Source organism: Coregonus lavaretus (genome assembly GCF_964263955.1).
Source record: "Coregonus lavaretus genome assembly, chromosome: 21".
Taxonomy (NCBI): domain Eukaryota; kingdom Metazoa; phylum Chordata; class Actinopteri; order Salmoniformes; family Salmonidae; genus Coregonus; species Coregonus lavaretus.
The window spans coordinates 31,897,487-31,914,487 of record NC_140008.1 but is presented as its reverse complement, the minus strand read 5'-3'; the positions used below and the strand labels follow the sequence as shown (position 1 = coordinate 31,914,487).

The window sequence follows — 17,001 nt, the reverse complement described above, 5'->3', positions numbered from 1 at the left end:
GAACAATAGAAGGGGAGACAGATTTTCCTAGGGGGTTGATCAAATAATTGATAATGGATCATTTGAGATGAGATCACATGTAGCAGAGTTAGGGTAATCAATTAAATAATCATTGTATACTCTGGGAATTTTGAGTGGTTTTATGGATTAGTTATGAGGAATTAGATTGATACAAACAATTATTGATGGGTTAGGACTGGGGATATCTGTATCATGTTTTGTGTGTACTACCATCTTTAGATTACTGATGGTAATTGAAGGTTAACAAAAATTATAACCAGGAGAAAGAGAATTAGCTTATCTCATTGGAATGTTGCCCAGGGCTAGGGGGAGCAGTAGTGAAGTTAGGCAGTATTTAGGTCATAAAAGTGAGATACCAAATTAAGTGAGGCCTGGCTATTTGTGGTTGTTGTTTTTCAAATTGGGTTTTTCAAACAAAAAACAACACACCTAGTATGATGTTTATAAAGCCTTGTTGTTTCAATTTTGGGGGGTTTTCAGCAGGTCAAGGGTGATAGGTCTTAGAGGAGCACGCACAGTGAATTTTATGGAGTTTTTCGGTTTTGGCTGAGTTTGGGGTATATATGATTTCTTATGAGAATGAATGTCATGAGGACTTAATGAACACTTGGGATAAGTAACATTTATGAAATATTTAGAATAATGGTAATGTTTGGTATACTATGGGATGGAACAGTTCGTTGAATAATTTCAATTGCCTCTGAACTCTGTTTTAACCTTCTGGTGTTAATTAATCATCCACACTAGTAAATTCTAAAGGCATGAGAGGAGGACTTTAAGATAGTTTATTTTACTAAGTTGAGGGTAATTTACAGTGGGGAAAAAAAGTATTTAGTCAGCCACCAATTGTGCAAGTTCTCCCACTTAAAAAGATGAGAGAGGCCTGTAATTTTCATCATAGGTACACGTCAACTATGACAGACAAATTGAGAATTTTTTTTCCAGAAAATCACATTGTAGGATTTTTTATGAATTTATTTGCAAATTATGGTGGAAAATAAGTATTTGGTCACCTACAAACAAGCAAGATTTCTGGCTCTCACAGACCTGTAACTTCTTCTTTAAGAGGCTCCTCGGTCCTCCACTCGTTACCTGTATTAATGGCACCTGTTTGAACTTGTTATCAGTATAAAATACACCTGTCCACAACCTCAAACAGTCACACTCCAAACTCCACTATGGCCAAGACCAAAGAGCTGTCAAAGGACACCAGAAACAAAATTGTAGACCTGCACCAGGCTGGGAAGACTGAATCTGCAATAGGTAAGCAGCTTGGTTTGAAGAAATCAACTGTGGGAGCAATTATTAGGAAATGGAAGACATACAAGACCACTGATAATCTCCCTCGATCTGGGGCTCCACGCAAGATCTCACCCTGTGGGGTCAAAATGATCACAAGAACGGTGAGCAAAAATCCCAGAACCACACGGGGGGACCTAGTGAATGACCTGCAGAGAGCTGGGACCAAAGTAACAAAGCCTACCATCAGTAACACACTACGCCGCCAGGGACTCAAATCCTGCAGTGCTAGACGTGTCCCCCTCCTTAAGCCAGTACATGTCCAGGCCCGTCTGAAGTTTGTTATGTCAATCTCCATACACAGTTTAAGGACAGGTGTAGTATTGTGAAAGTAGGGAATTACCAGAAATGGCAGTGCGACCCATATCAGGGTAGGTACTGTCTGAAAGTCAGAATTACACTAAAACAGGTTACAGACCTGACAAGTGAGATATCATCTTCAACTGGTGCACCCTATAGAGTAAACCTCTCTGAGGGAGGTAGTGAGACCAGGGCTGTGGTGAAGATAGTGCAAACTATAGACCTGAAGGAATTAGTACAGGTGGAGACGGGGTATAGAGATCCTAACCTGTTGTTGGAATGGATTCAGTATATGGCAATAACTATGTCTAAAGAGGACTGTTATGCCTGTGGGAAGGCAAACCAAGGTTAACAACTACTCCGTTCCCCTTGACAGGCTTTAACTCTCTGTCAGGTTTATCCTCCATGATTAAATTGTTCAAGCCACCTGGGAATGTGGTGAAGGAGTCTTGTAGTAACTTGCACTATCTGTATCCCCCGATAACAAAGTCACCCCGACCTAGGTTGCCTCCGTTTGAAGTCTCAGGGGATTCTTATTATTGTTTTTCTAGGACTAAAAAGATAGGATACAGGTTAGGGCATCTTAACTCCTGCTCCCACACAGAGAATGTCACAACTAAATAGACCATGACTAATCTCTCCTCTTTGTTGCAGCCAGAGGATTTTAGGAACCAAAACCAGGCCCGTGCTTACATCTGATGGTTGTGTGGTGATAACAGATTGTGAACTCACCTACATACGCAAACAATCAAACGTGTCAGAGACTGGTGAGTTGTCACGTAGAAAGTGGGACCTCCTCCCGGGATCCTTTGATGAAAGGATATATATTGATGGGATAGGAGTACCTCGAGGGGTTCCAGAAGAATTCAAAGCTAGGAATCAGATCGCAGCTGGGTTTGAATCAAGTCTTTTCTGGTGGTCAACAATTAATAAAAACGTAGATTGGATAAATTATATTTACTATAACCAGCAAAGATTTATAAACCACACTCGTGATGCAATAAAGGGATTGGCTGAGCAGACAGCGGCAACTAGCTTAATGGCATGGCCGAATAGAATAGCTTTAGATATGCTTTTGGCTGAGGGGGGCGGAGTTTGTTTTCTGTTTGGATCTATGTGCTATACTTTCATCCCCAACAATACAGCACCGGACGGGTCCGTGACCAAAGCGCTTCAGGGACTCACCACGCCGGCAAACAAACTGGCTGAGAACTCTGGTATTGATAGCTCCCTAAACGGTTGGTTTGATAACATATTTGGTAAATGGAAAACTATTGTTGTAACTATTCTGGGTGAAGTTATAGCTTCTATGGGTATACTTGTTCTTTGTGGATGTTGTCTTATTCCCTGTGTCCGAGGGTTGGTGAGAAAGGCGATGGAGAAGGCGGTTTCCCAACAGATGGTGAGATACGGCCCAATCCCGGACTCCGACCTAAGGAATGACGGATATGACCTACCAGGCTTGGTGGAGTGACACCCTAGAGGGTGTCTAAAGGGGGCCAAAATGTACTTCCCTGTATGTGTTTTATGTTTTAATAATGTGTTTTGTGTTATTAATCCTGTGTTTTATGCTTTATTAATCAAGTTAACCATTGTGAATGTTTGTCTTTCCTTATGTGAAGGTTTGAAGTTCCTGGGTGGCTGGTTGCTAACCTGGTACAAGTTGGGTGTAGATGGAAGGACTGAAGGCCTTTTTATTATCATTATTGCCTATTAATAAAAGTGTGATTCTTTTTGTTTGTATTGTATTTTAATGAGTGACACCCTAGAGGGTGTCAATAGGGGGAATCCTAAATCTCCCTGAAATGTGTTATTTTGGGTTTTCTTATTTTGGGTTCACACCCAGTGGGTGTGAAAGGGGGGATTGTGGGGATCTATTTTCTTGTAACTGGATGTGATGCCTAGCTTAGAAAGAATGCATTAATGATTAAACATAAAAGGTTTGTACTGTACTGATATAAATTGTTTAACCTAACAAGCTGTGATTAATGTGAGGAGCTGTTTTAGGGAGTATGGGGAGATAAGAACTTGTGTCTCACATACACGAACACTGCCTCTTTGTGATCTGTGAACCGTCCAAGGACGTAGGTACAAAGAGTACAGGGGAACGGTGTCTATGGGTGCTGACTCGAGACAGGGTGTGATGATAACAACTTATGCCTGGCAACAGTGTGCAACGGTAAAGTGCCAAGGGTCTGGGACCAGCCTGTGCGCCAACGATTGGCTGAGTAAGTCTAAACCACGCTCAGTCTCTACCCTGATTGGCCAGCAGGGAGCGGGAACTATCTCTGTCAGAGTATTTGAAGAAGAACTTAGAACAATGGATCAGTTCTCTGAGTGCCCTGCGCGGTATTTCAGTGGACCCGTATATACGAACATCATATTTACCATTGAAGGTTTTGCATTAATTAAAATACTAGTCTATTTTAGAAGACGTGTATTGACCTCTTTTGTTCCTAATACCAGATTTGAATTGACGCAACTTAACACATGGCCCCATTCATTCTTTCCTTTACACGGATCAGTCGTCCTGGTCCCTTTGCAGAAAAACAGCCCCAAAGCATGATGTTTCCACCCCCATGCTTCACAGTAGGTATGGTGTTCTTTGGATGCAACTCAGCATTCTTTGAGTTTTTACCAAAAACTTATATTTTGGTTTCATCTGACCATATGACATTCTCCCAATCCTCTTCTGGATCATCCAAATGCACTCTAGCAAACTTCAGACGGGCCTGGACATGTACTGGCTTAAACAGGGGGACACATCTGGCACTGCAGGATTTGAGTCCCTGGCGGCGTAGTGTGTTACTGATGGTAGGCTTTGTTACTTTGGTCCCAGCTCTCTGCAGGTCATTCACTAGGTCCCCCCGTGTGGTTCTGGGATTTTTGCTCACCGTTCTTGTGATCATTTTGACCCCACGGGGCGAGATCTTGCGTGGAGCCCCAGATCGATGGAGATTATCAGTGTTGTATGTCTTCCATTTCCTAATAATTGCTCCCACAGTTGATTTCTTCAAACCAAGCTGCAGATTCAGTCTTCCCAGCCTGGTGCAGGTCTACAATTTTGTTTCTGGTGTCCTTTGACAGCTCTTTGGTCTTGGCCATAGTGGAGTTTGGAGTGTGACTGTTTGAGGTTGTGGACAGGTGTCTTTTATACTGATAACAAGTTCAAACAGGTGCCATTAATACAGGTAACGAGTGGAGGACAGAGGAGCCTCTTAAAGAAAAAGTTACAGGTCTGTGAGAGCCAGAAATCTTGCTTGTTTGTAGGTGACCAAATACTTATTTTCCACCATAATTTGAAATAAATTCATTAAAAATCCTACAATGTGAATTTTCTGGATTTTTTTCCCTCAATTTGTCTGTCATAGTTGACGTGTACCTATGATGAAAATTACAGGCCTCTCTCATCTTTTTAGGTGGGAGAACTTGCACAATTGGTAGCTGACTAAATACTTTTTTCCCCCACTGTATACACTACCGGTCAATCTCCATACACAGTTTAAGGACAGGTGTAGTATTGTGAAAGTAGGAAATTACCAGAAATGGCAGTGCGACCCATATCAGGGTAGGTACTGTCTGAAAGTCAGAATTACGCTAAAACAGGTTACAGACCTGACAAGTGAGATATCATCTTCAACTGGTGCACCCTATAGAGTAAACCTCTCTGAGGGAGGTAGTGAGACCAGGGCTGTGGTGAAGATAGTGCAAACTATAGACCTGAAGGAATTAGTACAGGTGGAGACGGGGTATAGAGATCCTAACCTGTTGTTGGAATGGATTCAGTATACGGCAATAACTATGTCTAAAGAGGACTGTTATGCCTGTGGGACAGCCAAACCAAGGTTAACAACTACTCCGTTCCCCTTGACAGGCTTTAACTCTCTGTCAGGTTTATCCTCCATGATTAAATTGTTCAAGCCACCTGGGAATGTGGTGAAGGAGTCTTGTAGTAACTTGCACTATCTGTATCCCCCGATAACAAAGTCACCCCGACCTAGGTTGCCTCCGTTTGAAGTCTCAGGGGATTCTTATTATTGTTTTTCTAGGACTAAAAAGATAGGATACAGGTTAGGGCATCTTAACTCCTGCTCCCACACAGAGAATGTCACAACTAAATAGACCATGACTAATCTCTCCTCTTTGTTGCAGCCAGAGGATTTTAGGAACCAAAACCAGGCCCGTGCTTACATCTGATGGTTGTGTGGTGATAACAGATTGTGAACTCACCTACATACGCAAACAATCAAACGTGTCAGAGACTGGTGAGTTGTCACGTAGAAAGTGGGACCTCCTCCCGGGATCCTTTGATGAAAGGATATATATTGATGGGATAGGAGTACCTCGAGGGGTTCCAGAAGAATTCAAAGCTAGGAATCAGATCGCAGCTGGGTTTGAATCAAGTCTTTTCTGGTGGTCAACAATTAATAAAAACGTAGATTGGATAAATTATATTTACTATAACCAGCAAAGATTTATAAACCACACTCGTGATGCAATAAAGGGATTGGCTGAGCAGACAGCGGCAACTAGCTTAATGGCATGGCCGAATAGAATAGCTTTAGATATGCTTTTGGCTGAGGGGGGCGGAGTTTGTTTTCTGTTTGGATCTATGTGCTATACTTTCATCCCCAACAATACAGCACCGGACGGGTCCGTGACCAAAGCGCTTCAGGGACTCACCACGCCGGCGAACGAACTGGCTGAGAACTCTGGTATTGATAGCTCCCTAAACGGTTGGTTTGATAACATATTTGGTAAATGGAAAACTATTGTTGTAACTATTCTGGGTGAAGTTATAGCTTCTATGGGTATACTTGTTCTTTGTGGATGTTGTCTTATTCCCTGTGTCCGAGGGTTGGTGAGAAAGGCGATGGAGAAGGCGGTTTCCCAACAGATGGTGAGATACGGCCCAATCCCGGACTCCGACCTAAGGAATGACGGATATGACCTACCAGGCTTGGTGGAGTGACACCCTAGAGGGTGTCTAAAGGGGGCCAAAATGTACTTCCCTGTATGTGTTTTATGTTTTAATAATGTGTTTTGTGTTATTAATCCTGTGTTTTATGCTTTATTAATCAAGTTAACCATTGTGAATGTTTGTCTTTCCTTATGTGAAGGTTTGAAGTTCCTGGGTGGCTGGTTGCTAACCTGGTACAAGTTGGGTGTAGATGGAAGGACTGAAGGCCTTTTTATTATCATTATTGCCTATTAATAAAAGTGTGATTCTTTTTGTTTGTATTGTATTTTAATGAGTGACACCCTAGAGGGTGTCAATAGGGGGAATCCTAAATCTCCCTGAAATGTGTTATTTTGGGTTTTCTTATTTTGGGTTCACACCCAGTGGGTGTGAAAGGGGGGATTGTGGGGATCTATTTTCTTGTAACTGGATGTGATGCCTAGCTTAGAAAGAATGCATTAATGATTAAACATAAAAGGTTTGTACTGTACTGATATAAATTGTTTAACCTAACAAGCTGTGATTAATGTGAGGAGCTGTTTTAGGGAGTATGGGGAGATAAGAACTTGTGTCTCACATACACGAACACTGCCTCTTTGTGATCTGTGAACCGTCCAAGGACGTAGGTACAAAGAGTACAGGGGAACGGTGTCTATGGGTGCTGACTCGAGACAGGGTGTGATGATAACAACTTATGCCTGGCAACAGTGTGCAACGGTAAAGTGCCAAGGGTCTGGGACCAGCCTGTGCGCCAACGATTGGCTGAGTAAGTCTAAACCACGCTCAGTCTCTACCCTGATTGGCCAGCAGGGAGCGGGAACTATCTCTGTCAGAGTATTTGAAGAAGAACTTAGAACAATGGATCAGTTCTCTGAGTGCCCTGCGCGGTATTTCAGTGGACCCGTATATACGAACATCATATTTACCATTGAAGGTTTTGCATTAATTAAAATACTAGTCTATTTTAGAAGACGTGTATTGATCTCTTTTGTTCCTAATACCAGATTTGAATTGACGCAACTTAACACATGGCCCCATTCATTCTTTCCTTTACACGGATCAGTCGTCCTGGTCCCTTTGCAGAAAAACAGCCCCAAAGCATGATGTTTCCACCCCCATGCTTCACAGTAGGTATGGTGTTCTTTGGATGCAACTCAGCATTCTTTGAGTTTTTACCAAAAACTTATATTTTGGTTTCATCTGACCATATGACATTCTCCCAATCCTCTTCTGGATCATCCAAATGCACTCTAGCAAACTTCAGACGGGCCTGGACATGTACTGGCTTAAACAGGGGGACACATCTGGCACTGCAGGATTTGAGTCCCTGGCGGCGTAGTGTGTTACTGATGGTAGGCTTTGTTACTTTGGTCCCACCTCTCTGCAGGTCATTCACTAGGTCCCCCCGTGTGGTTCTGGGATTTTTGCTCACCGTTCTTGTGATCATTTTGACCCCACGGGGCGAGATCTTGCGTGGAGCCCCAGATCGAGGGAGATTATCAGTGTTGTATGTCTTCCATTTCCTAATAATTGCTCCCACAGTTGATTTCTTCAAACCAAGCTGCAGATTCAGTCTTCCCAGCCTGGTGCAGGTCTACAATTTTGTTTCTGGTGTCCTTTGACAGCTCTTTGGTCTTGGCCATAGTGGAGTTTGGAGTGTGACTGTTTGAGGTTGTGGACAGGTGTCTTTTATACTGATAACAAGTTCAAACAGGTGCCATTAATACAGGTAACGAGTGGAGGACAGAGGAGCCTCTTAAAGAAAAAGTTACAGGTCTGTGAGAGCCAGAAATCTTGCTTGTTTGTAGGTGACCAAATACTTATTTTCCACCATAATTTGAAATAAATTCATTAAAAATCCTACAATGTGAATTTTCTGGATTTTTTTCCCTCAATTTGTCTGTCATAGTTGACGTGTACCTATGATGAAAATTACAGGCCTCTCTCATCTTTTTAGGTGGGAGAACTTGCACAATTGGTAGCTGACTAAATACTTTTTTCCCCCACTGTATACACTACCGGTCAAAAGTCTTAGAACACCTTCAAGGGTTTTTCTTTATTTTTACTATTTTCTATATTGTAGAGCTGTCATCAAGGCAAAGGGTGGCTACTTTGAAGAATCTCAAATATAAAAATATATTTGATATGTTTAACACTTTTTTGGTTACTACATGATTCTATATGTGTTATTTCATAGTTTTGATATCTTCACTATTATTCTACAATGTAGAAAATAGTAAAAAAATATATAAAAACCCTTGAATGTGTAGATGTCCTAAAAATTTTGACCGGTAGTGTATATATACAGTATATATTACAGGTTTTTTTCTGTGTAGAAAATTCTTAGGCGGGCAGTCTAAGTGGTAATTTTCAGGATGGAAAAACTTTGTCTCAACTTAAACGACCAAAACCAACCACGATAGTTCTTGCACAGTTTTGACTGGAAGTTTAGTTGGAAAAATCTTGCCCTTTTGCAAAACTATTATACTGCTGCTAAGATACATATTGAGCTATATTTGGTCTATTTGGGATAATGTGTTAGATGGATGTCTTATTACGCCTGCATGTTAGGAGTGTATGGAGTTATTTTGGGTCTGTTTAGATTGAGAGTGTAAGGTGAGAGATGGTCCTATATTAGGCCTTTCAAATATCATAACACAGGCCATGGGTCCTAGTACTACCGGTCAGCTGTCAGAGAGGAGAGGTGTCTGGCTGTCTTCTCAGTGTCAGCTTTTATTATGAGTTCATGCTCGTCCGTACCAACAACACTTTGTAATTTCTGGGGATTGACACAAAGTCTGCACATCCCCATAGTCAGAGGCACAGAGATACAGTACATTACATCAGTCATGATGTTCTTTTTTGCAGTCGGAACACAGAACCATTTTTACTGGAACCTCTTATTCATATGACCCCATTCCACTGTGTGAACACTGTTCCACTGGAAGCCAAATAATGTGTTGTGCAGATGATGTTGTGCAGACATTGTTTTTCTGATAGAGTACAGTAGATGGATTTCATCCAGGAGTTGTGAGGAAAGGGAATTGATCTGATGCAGGTATTTATATCTTTGACATTTGTGTTTGTTGAGTAAATATTTGGTCTGGAAGGGAGCAGACTGTGGAGGCCTCATATATGTAATCTCTTTACACGAAAACATTCCCTTCCTCAGCTGCCTCAAGGTACTACTGTGAAGTTGCAAGGTATAACGTACTGTATACAGTGGGGGAAAAAAGTATTTAGTCAGCCACCAATTGTGCAAGTTCTCCCACTTAAAAAGATGAGAGAGGCCTGTAATTTTCATCATAGGTACACGTCAACTATGACAGACAAATTGAGAAAATGATTTCCAGAAAATCACATTGTAGGATTTTTAATGAATTTATTTGCAAATTATGGTGGAAAATAAGTATTTGGTCACCTACAAACAAGCAAGATTTCTGGCTCTTACAGACCTGTAACTTCTTTAAGAGGCTCCTCTGTCCTCCACTCGTTACCTGTATTAATGGCCCCTGTTTGAACTTGTTATCAGTATAAAAGACACCTGTCCACAACCTCAAACAGTCAAACTCCAAACTCCACTATGGCCAAGACCAAAGAGCTGTCAAAGGACACCAGAAACAAAATTGTAGACCTGCACCAGGCTGGGAAGACTGAATCTGCAATAGGTAAGCAGCTTGGTTTGAAGAAATCAACTGTGGGAGCAATTATTAGGAAATGGAAGACATCGAAGACCACTGATAATCTCCCTCGATCTGGGGCTCCACGCAAGATCTCACCCCGTGGGGTCAAAATGATCACAAGAACGGTGAGCAAAAATCCCAGAACCACACGGGGGGACCTAGTGAATGACCTGCAGAGAGCTGGGACCAAAGTAACAAAGCCTACCATCAGTAACACACCATGCCGCCAGGGACTCAAATCCTGCAGTGCCAGACGTGTCCCCCTGCTTAAGCCAGTACATGTCCTGGCCCGTCTGAAGTTTGCTAGAATGCATTTGGATGATCCAGAAGAGGATTGGGAGAATGTCATATGGTCAGATGAAACCAAAATATAACTTTTTGGTAAAAACTCAACTCGTTGTGTTTGTAGTACAAAGAATGCTGAGTTGCATTCAAAGAACACCATACCTACTGTGAAGCATGGGGCTGGAAACATCATGCTTTGGGGCTGTTTTTCTGCAAAGGGACCAGGACGACTGATCCGTGTAAAGGAAAGAATGAATGGGGCCATGTATCGTGAGATTTTGAGTGAAAACCTCCTTCCATCAGCAAGGGCATTGAAGATGAAACGTGGCTGGGTCTTTCAGCATGACAATGATCCCAAACACACCGCCCGGGCAACGAAGGAGTGGCTTCGTAAGAAGCATTTCAAGGTCCTGGAGTGGCCTAGCCAGTCTCCAGATCTCAACCCCATAGAAAATCTTTGGAGGGAGTTGAAAGTCCGTGTTGCCCAGCGACAGCCCCAAAACATCACTGCTCTAGAGGAGATCTGCATGGAGGAATGGGCCAAAATACCAGCAACAGTGTGTGAAAACCTTGTGAAGACTTACAGAAAACGTTTGACCTGTGTCATTGCCAACAAAGGGTATATAACAAAGTATTGAGAAACTTTTGTTATTGACCAAATACCTATTCTCCACCATAATTTGCAAATAAATTCATTAAAAATCCTACAGTGATTTTCTGGATTTTCTTTTCTCATTTTGTCTGTCATAGTTGACGTGTACATATGATGAAAATTACAGGCCTCTCTCACCTTTTTAAGTGGGAGAACTTGCACAATTTGTGGCTGACTAAATACATTTTTTCCCCACTGTAGTTGATCCTGTCATGAACTTTCATTGAAATGATGGTTTGTTATGACATGGAGTTCAATTTTAATTGGATCTTTTAATTTTTTTTATTTATTTTGTGATCTGTAGTGTATTTTTGTAATTAAAAACACAGTGTTAAAACCTTCAGGGCCCAAAAACTGGAAAATACATTGTTTCTGAATTCAATATGATTTTATTAGACTTGACATGTATGTATTTAACAAAACAAAAAAAGAACAACAGTGTTGCAGTCCAGCTGCCACCGTACGTTTGCCTCTACGTCTATTGTTTTATTTACAGTAAGTTCACCCACAATGAACTGGGGTGGGGGTTTAGGAGGGTTAGAAAAACACTCCAGGCCATTCTTGAACATCTAAAACTACATAGAAAGTATGTAGAAATTATAATGGACCTATATATTTTCAAATAACTGCCCTTTTTCTGTAATAAAATGTATCTGTGCGGCCCTCCGTTGAATTTCGAAATCCCGATGTGGGCAAAACATTCACCTCCATTCAACTCTCCAGCAAAACAGTTATCAATTGAAACTAACTCAACTGCATATTCAAACACAACAGGATAAGCAGTTCCATTTTAAGCCGATATTAAAATTACTTTACATCTGATCTGCATTATTTTGTCTCAATCTGCAAAAGCAGGATGTACAAAGTTGAATTTAAATTTTTCAAATGTAAATGAAAAGCTATTTACAGTTATTCACTGTACTTCCTACACTAAAGTACCGTTTATAAATAGTGTGCTACAGCATTGCCATTGACCGCATGGCTCAAATGTGAAATGGTTTTACATTCCATGTTACTACATGGTGTCAGTGCAACATGTAATGCGTGACTTCATAGACAATTTTTCAGAGTGGTTAATCATAATACTTGAGATATTTCCCCCTCCCCTGGCGATGGCACAAAGTTCCTTGTAGAGCTCCGAGTGGATGAAGCGAGGGTACGAGTTGTTCTCCATCAGGCTGAATATCTTCTTCTGGGCCGACAGGAAACATGTCAGGCTAGGCAGACGCAGGCTCTGGACGATAGCATCTTTCGTTTGGTAGTCCAGGTTGATCTACAACCAAATATAGAGACAAGAATCCCAATAAGTCTTTGCACAATCAGAGTGATCACACATTGGCATTAGATAGAAGTTATTTGGAATAAAGAAACATAACTATCACTTTAGCATTACCATATCTTTATTATAAGATTGTTGCTCAATATCAGCACTTTAAGAAAATGAGGCCTGACCGTAGTGAAAGGAAAACTCACCTCTTTAGGAGCATCACACTGGATGAACTCTTCATAGATGCTTCTGGCCCTCGACGACAGTTTCCCTTGAGATAAGATGGTCCTGAACTCCTCACAGGCTGTCCAAAACTCTATATTCTCCTCACAGAACTCTGACTTCAGGAAGATCCTAAATGCTGCCTTTCCATCTGCAGGAGAAGAGGGAGGGAAGGAGAGAGAATGTCAAAGCAGCTCTCAAGCAGTAGAAAAACTATTCGAGCTGAATTGAGAATGGTCAAATATCAACCAATCAGAGGTGCAGTTTAGATCCAACTGTACTTCAAGTTGACTCACTTCATTCATATACATTTTCACTCTATAACCTTTGTGCCCATTTCATACAGTCATTGCTGCTATCGTATGAGCTATAAAAGTCAGGGTGTGGCACTTACATTTGTGACTCAGGAGTTCGTCAAGTGACTGTGCCCATTGGTTGACTTCATCCACTGTTGGCCTGAGGAAGGAGAGAACAGTCACATTAGAGGCATGTAGTAGTACTAGTAGTAGTAGTAGTAGTAGTAGTAGTGACTACTTGTATATACTATTTGTATACAAGTAGTAGTAACTACTGCTTATAGTGATATATATTAAGGTTGATCATTATTAGGATATAGAGCCTTATGGTACTCCCTATTTTACTTCCATAATAGTACATGATTCAGACCCCTGAGCCTCACCTGTAAGATCTTCTTCTTGCCATGGATTTTGAAGAAGAGGTGAACTTCAAGAGATAGCGTATCCTTGTCCTCCAGTTTCTCTTCCTGAAAAAAAAATATTTTTCTGTTAGGATAATTCCATGTGACCGCTACCATTGCTTAACAAGGTCAGAATAATCAGCTGTAATAACACGAACGTGAATTAAATAACTCACTTGATTCCTTTTTTATCAATAGAGAAATCTGATGCCTTCATACAGCCTGTACACGCCTCTTTCTGATACAACACACTCATGATTCTGTGGTGAAACACTGAACATAGCACTGACTATAGCAGTCAAATTAATCTACCTCCCTCTAGAGCAGTCAGAGCACTTTATAGTTTCCTTCTGATATCGTCATGCTAGAAAGGCCAGCCTAGAGTAACAGATCTGTAACCTGATTGGCCCACTCTGTGAACAGTTGACTAGCCCATCCGCTGACGGTGAGAGCCTGTGGCAGTAAAGGCAGCGCTAAGGAATGTGATTGGCTGTTTAGTGTAAACGTTTACACTACTGAGAGTGCTTGTGCTTCCATATTTAACTCCGGGTAGGCCAATGACATAGAGGCACACCAAGTCCCCCCAAAACTAAAATATAGTTCTGTAAAGATGACACAAACCCTTTCACCTCTAATCTCTTTTTTAAAAAACTAAGGTCGATGTTCGCACCACGCAGAACATCTAATTAGCATAACAAAAAGAATCTCCATAAAAATCTGTTAGTTTAAGCTAGAGATATGTTTTTTTGCATAGGCTGCGTCTCAATCAAACGCATCCGCCTATGTCGCACTTCCGCATCTGCAGTGAAAGAGCTAGAGCAGTGTTTGTCAGACCATGAGACATCCCCAAAATCGGTCTTCTCACAAAATTTTCTGTAGCGTCCGAACGGTACAAACTATTATGACCCCTCTATGGAAAGATGAGACTCTCGCAAACAAAATGGTGTTCTCTATTTTGTTTTACAACCCTCACAAGCGTCTTGGGACTCGTCTGAAGTTGGTACAGCCGATCTGCCAACCTCTGTCTTTAGCGTCCGAACAGTTTGGGCTACACACCAAGACTTGTCTGAAGGTCCCCCGGTACCAGTTGAAAAAATGAATGTAAGTATATATGGAGACTGTTTATATACATTGCATTCGGAAAGTATTCAGACCCCTTCACTTTTTCCACATTATGTTACGTTACAGCCTTATTCTAAAATTGATTTTTTTCCTCATCAATCTACACACAATACCCCATAATGACAAAGCAAAAACAGGTTTTTAGAAATGTTTGCAAATGTATTACAAATAAAAAACAGAAATACCTTATTTACATAAATATTCAGACCCTTTACACAGTACTTTGTTGAAGCGCCTTTGGCAGCAATTACAGCCTCGATTCTTCTTGGGTATGACGCTACAAGGTTGGCACACCTGTATTTGGGGAGTTGCTCCCATTCTCTTCTGCAGAACCTCTCAAGCTCTGTCAGGTGGGATGGGGAGCGTCGCTGCACAGCTATTTTCAGGTCTCTCCAGAGATGTTAGATTGGGTTCAAGTCCGGAATCTGGCTGGGCCACTCAAGGACATTCAGAGACTTGTCCCGAAGCCACTCCTGCGTTGTCTTGGCTGTGTGCTTAGGGTCATTGTCCTGTTACAGGTTGAACCTTCACCCCAGTCTGAGGTCCTGAGTGCTCTCTCTGTACTTTGCTCCGTTCATCTTTCCCTCGATCCTGACTAGTCTCCCAGTCCCTGCTGCTGAAAAACATCCCCACAGCATGATGCTGCCACCACCATGCTTCACCGTAGGGATGGTGCCAGGTTGATGTGACTCTTGACATTCAGGCTCTCATCAGACCAGATAATCTTGTTTCTCATGGTCTGTGTCCTTTAGGTGCCTTTTGGCAAACTCCAAGCGGGCTGTCATGTGCCTTTTACTGAGGAGTGGCTTCAGTCTGGCGACTTTAGCATAAAGGCCTGATTGGTGGAGTGCTGCAGAGATGGTTGTCCTTCTGGAAGGACAGAGTGACAATCGGGTTCTTGGTCACCTCCCTGACCAAGGCCCTTCTCCCCCGATTGCTCAGTTTGCAGTTTGGCCGGGTAGCCAGCTCTAGGAAGAGTCTTGGTGCTTCCAAACTTCTTCCACTTAAGAATGATGGAGGCCACTGTGTCCTTCGCGACCTTCAATGCTGCAGAAGCTTTTTGGTACCCTTCCCCAGAACTGTGCCTCGACACAATCCTGTTTCAGCACTCTTTGGACAATTCCTTTGACCTCATGGCTTGGTTTTTGCTCTGACATGCACTGTTAACTGTGGGACCTTATATAGACAGGTGTGTGCCTTTTCAAATTATGTCCAATCAATTGAATTTACCACAGGTGGACTCCAATCAAGTTGTAGAAACATCTCAAGGATGATCAATGGAAACAGGATGCACCTGAGCTCAATTTCGATTCTCATGGCAAAGGGTCTCAATACTAAGGTATTTCTGTTTTTATTTGTAATAAATTAGCAAAAAAATCTAAAAACCTGTTTTCGCTTTGTCATTATGGAGTATTGTGTGTAGATTTAAAAAAAATGTTTTAATCAATTTTAGAACAAGGCTGTAACGTAACAACATGTGGAAAACGTCAAGGTGTCTGAATATTTTCCAAATGCACTGTATAAGTGTTAAATACATGTAATACATGTAAAAAAAATTATAATAATAATGTTTCCTGATCTTTCTTATATCTCTCAGACATAGGACAGACACTTCAGAACACACTTCCTTTAGAATCTGTTGTTCCGTGTAGTTAATCTGTCATCCAATGCATTTGAATGTGTAAGGGTTGGGATGAGGTGTGACCCAGGTGCGGTGCAGGATATATAGTAGACAGTAGGCAGAAATGGTGAAACAAGGATCTTTACTGGTTGTCCCGAAGCCAAAATACAAAAATAACGGACTTATCACGATAAAAGGAAGGCAGAGCAAATAAGTCTCCAAAAACCGTCTGACAGCCAAAATATGAAATACTACCTAAGACTGAAACAAATAATGAAACAGGGAGAACACTTCTCAAGTACCTGTACATAGATCTCTGATCAGACACTGAGTAGTACTGCTGGACGTAGAGAAACTAGCAGAGAAAACTGAGCAAGGGAACACATGGAAGTGAGGGCACAAATACACAGGTGAATCGATAGACACAGGTGACACCTATAGGATGATTAGTCCCGACTGTGAGTGAGGAGTTGCCTAAGGTTGTTGGAGGAGGACACCTAGTGGGTCACTCCGGAACTGCGACCCCCTCCTGTAACATGAATGGATTAATAGTAGTAAGGCCAAAATAATTGTTTTATCAATTCATAAAAAATAAAAATACTAATATTCAAGTGTTCTTAAAATTCCAAATGAAATGTCAAAATTATCCTTTGTATGACCTTCTTAAAACAATTCCATATAGCTTAGTAGGATGGTTAAATCGAATCAGAAGACATTTTTTTTAGGTCTGGAAAAATATGAACAAATTTATTTTTGAGTGTAATTCCCCTTTAATTGCACATCTGGCCCTTTAATTATGCATCTAGCGAGTGAGGAATGTGCAATCTATATGCAGGTCTAGTGATGGTTCTGTAGTGCTGCTGTTCTTTTCA

The 17,001-nt window shown here is 41.5% G+C and overlaps 1 protein-coding gene across 1 annotated transcript; it reads right to left on the bottom strand.

Annotated features, from left to right (window-relative positions):
- Window positions 1-11,572: 11,572 nt before the first annotated feature.
- LOC311148412 (regulator of G-protein signaling 21-like) lies at window positions 11,573-13,696 on the bottom strand. Its single transcript, XM_084185378.1, has 5 exons — window positions 13,563-13,696; window positions 13,369-13,452; window positions 13,084-13,145; window positions 12,674-12,840; window positions 11,573-12,473 (listed from the first exon to the last, which is right to left on the bottom strand). Exons 1-5 carry the CDS (start codon window positions 13,640-13,642, stop codon window positions 12,216-12,218), a joined length of 651 nt encoding a protein of 216 aa, XP_084041504.1. The 5' UTR covers window positions 13,643-13,696; the 3' UTR covers window positions 11,573-12,215.
- Window positions 13,697-17,001: the final 3,305 nt, after the last annotated feature.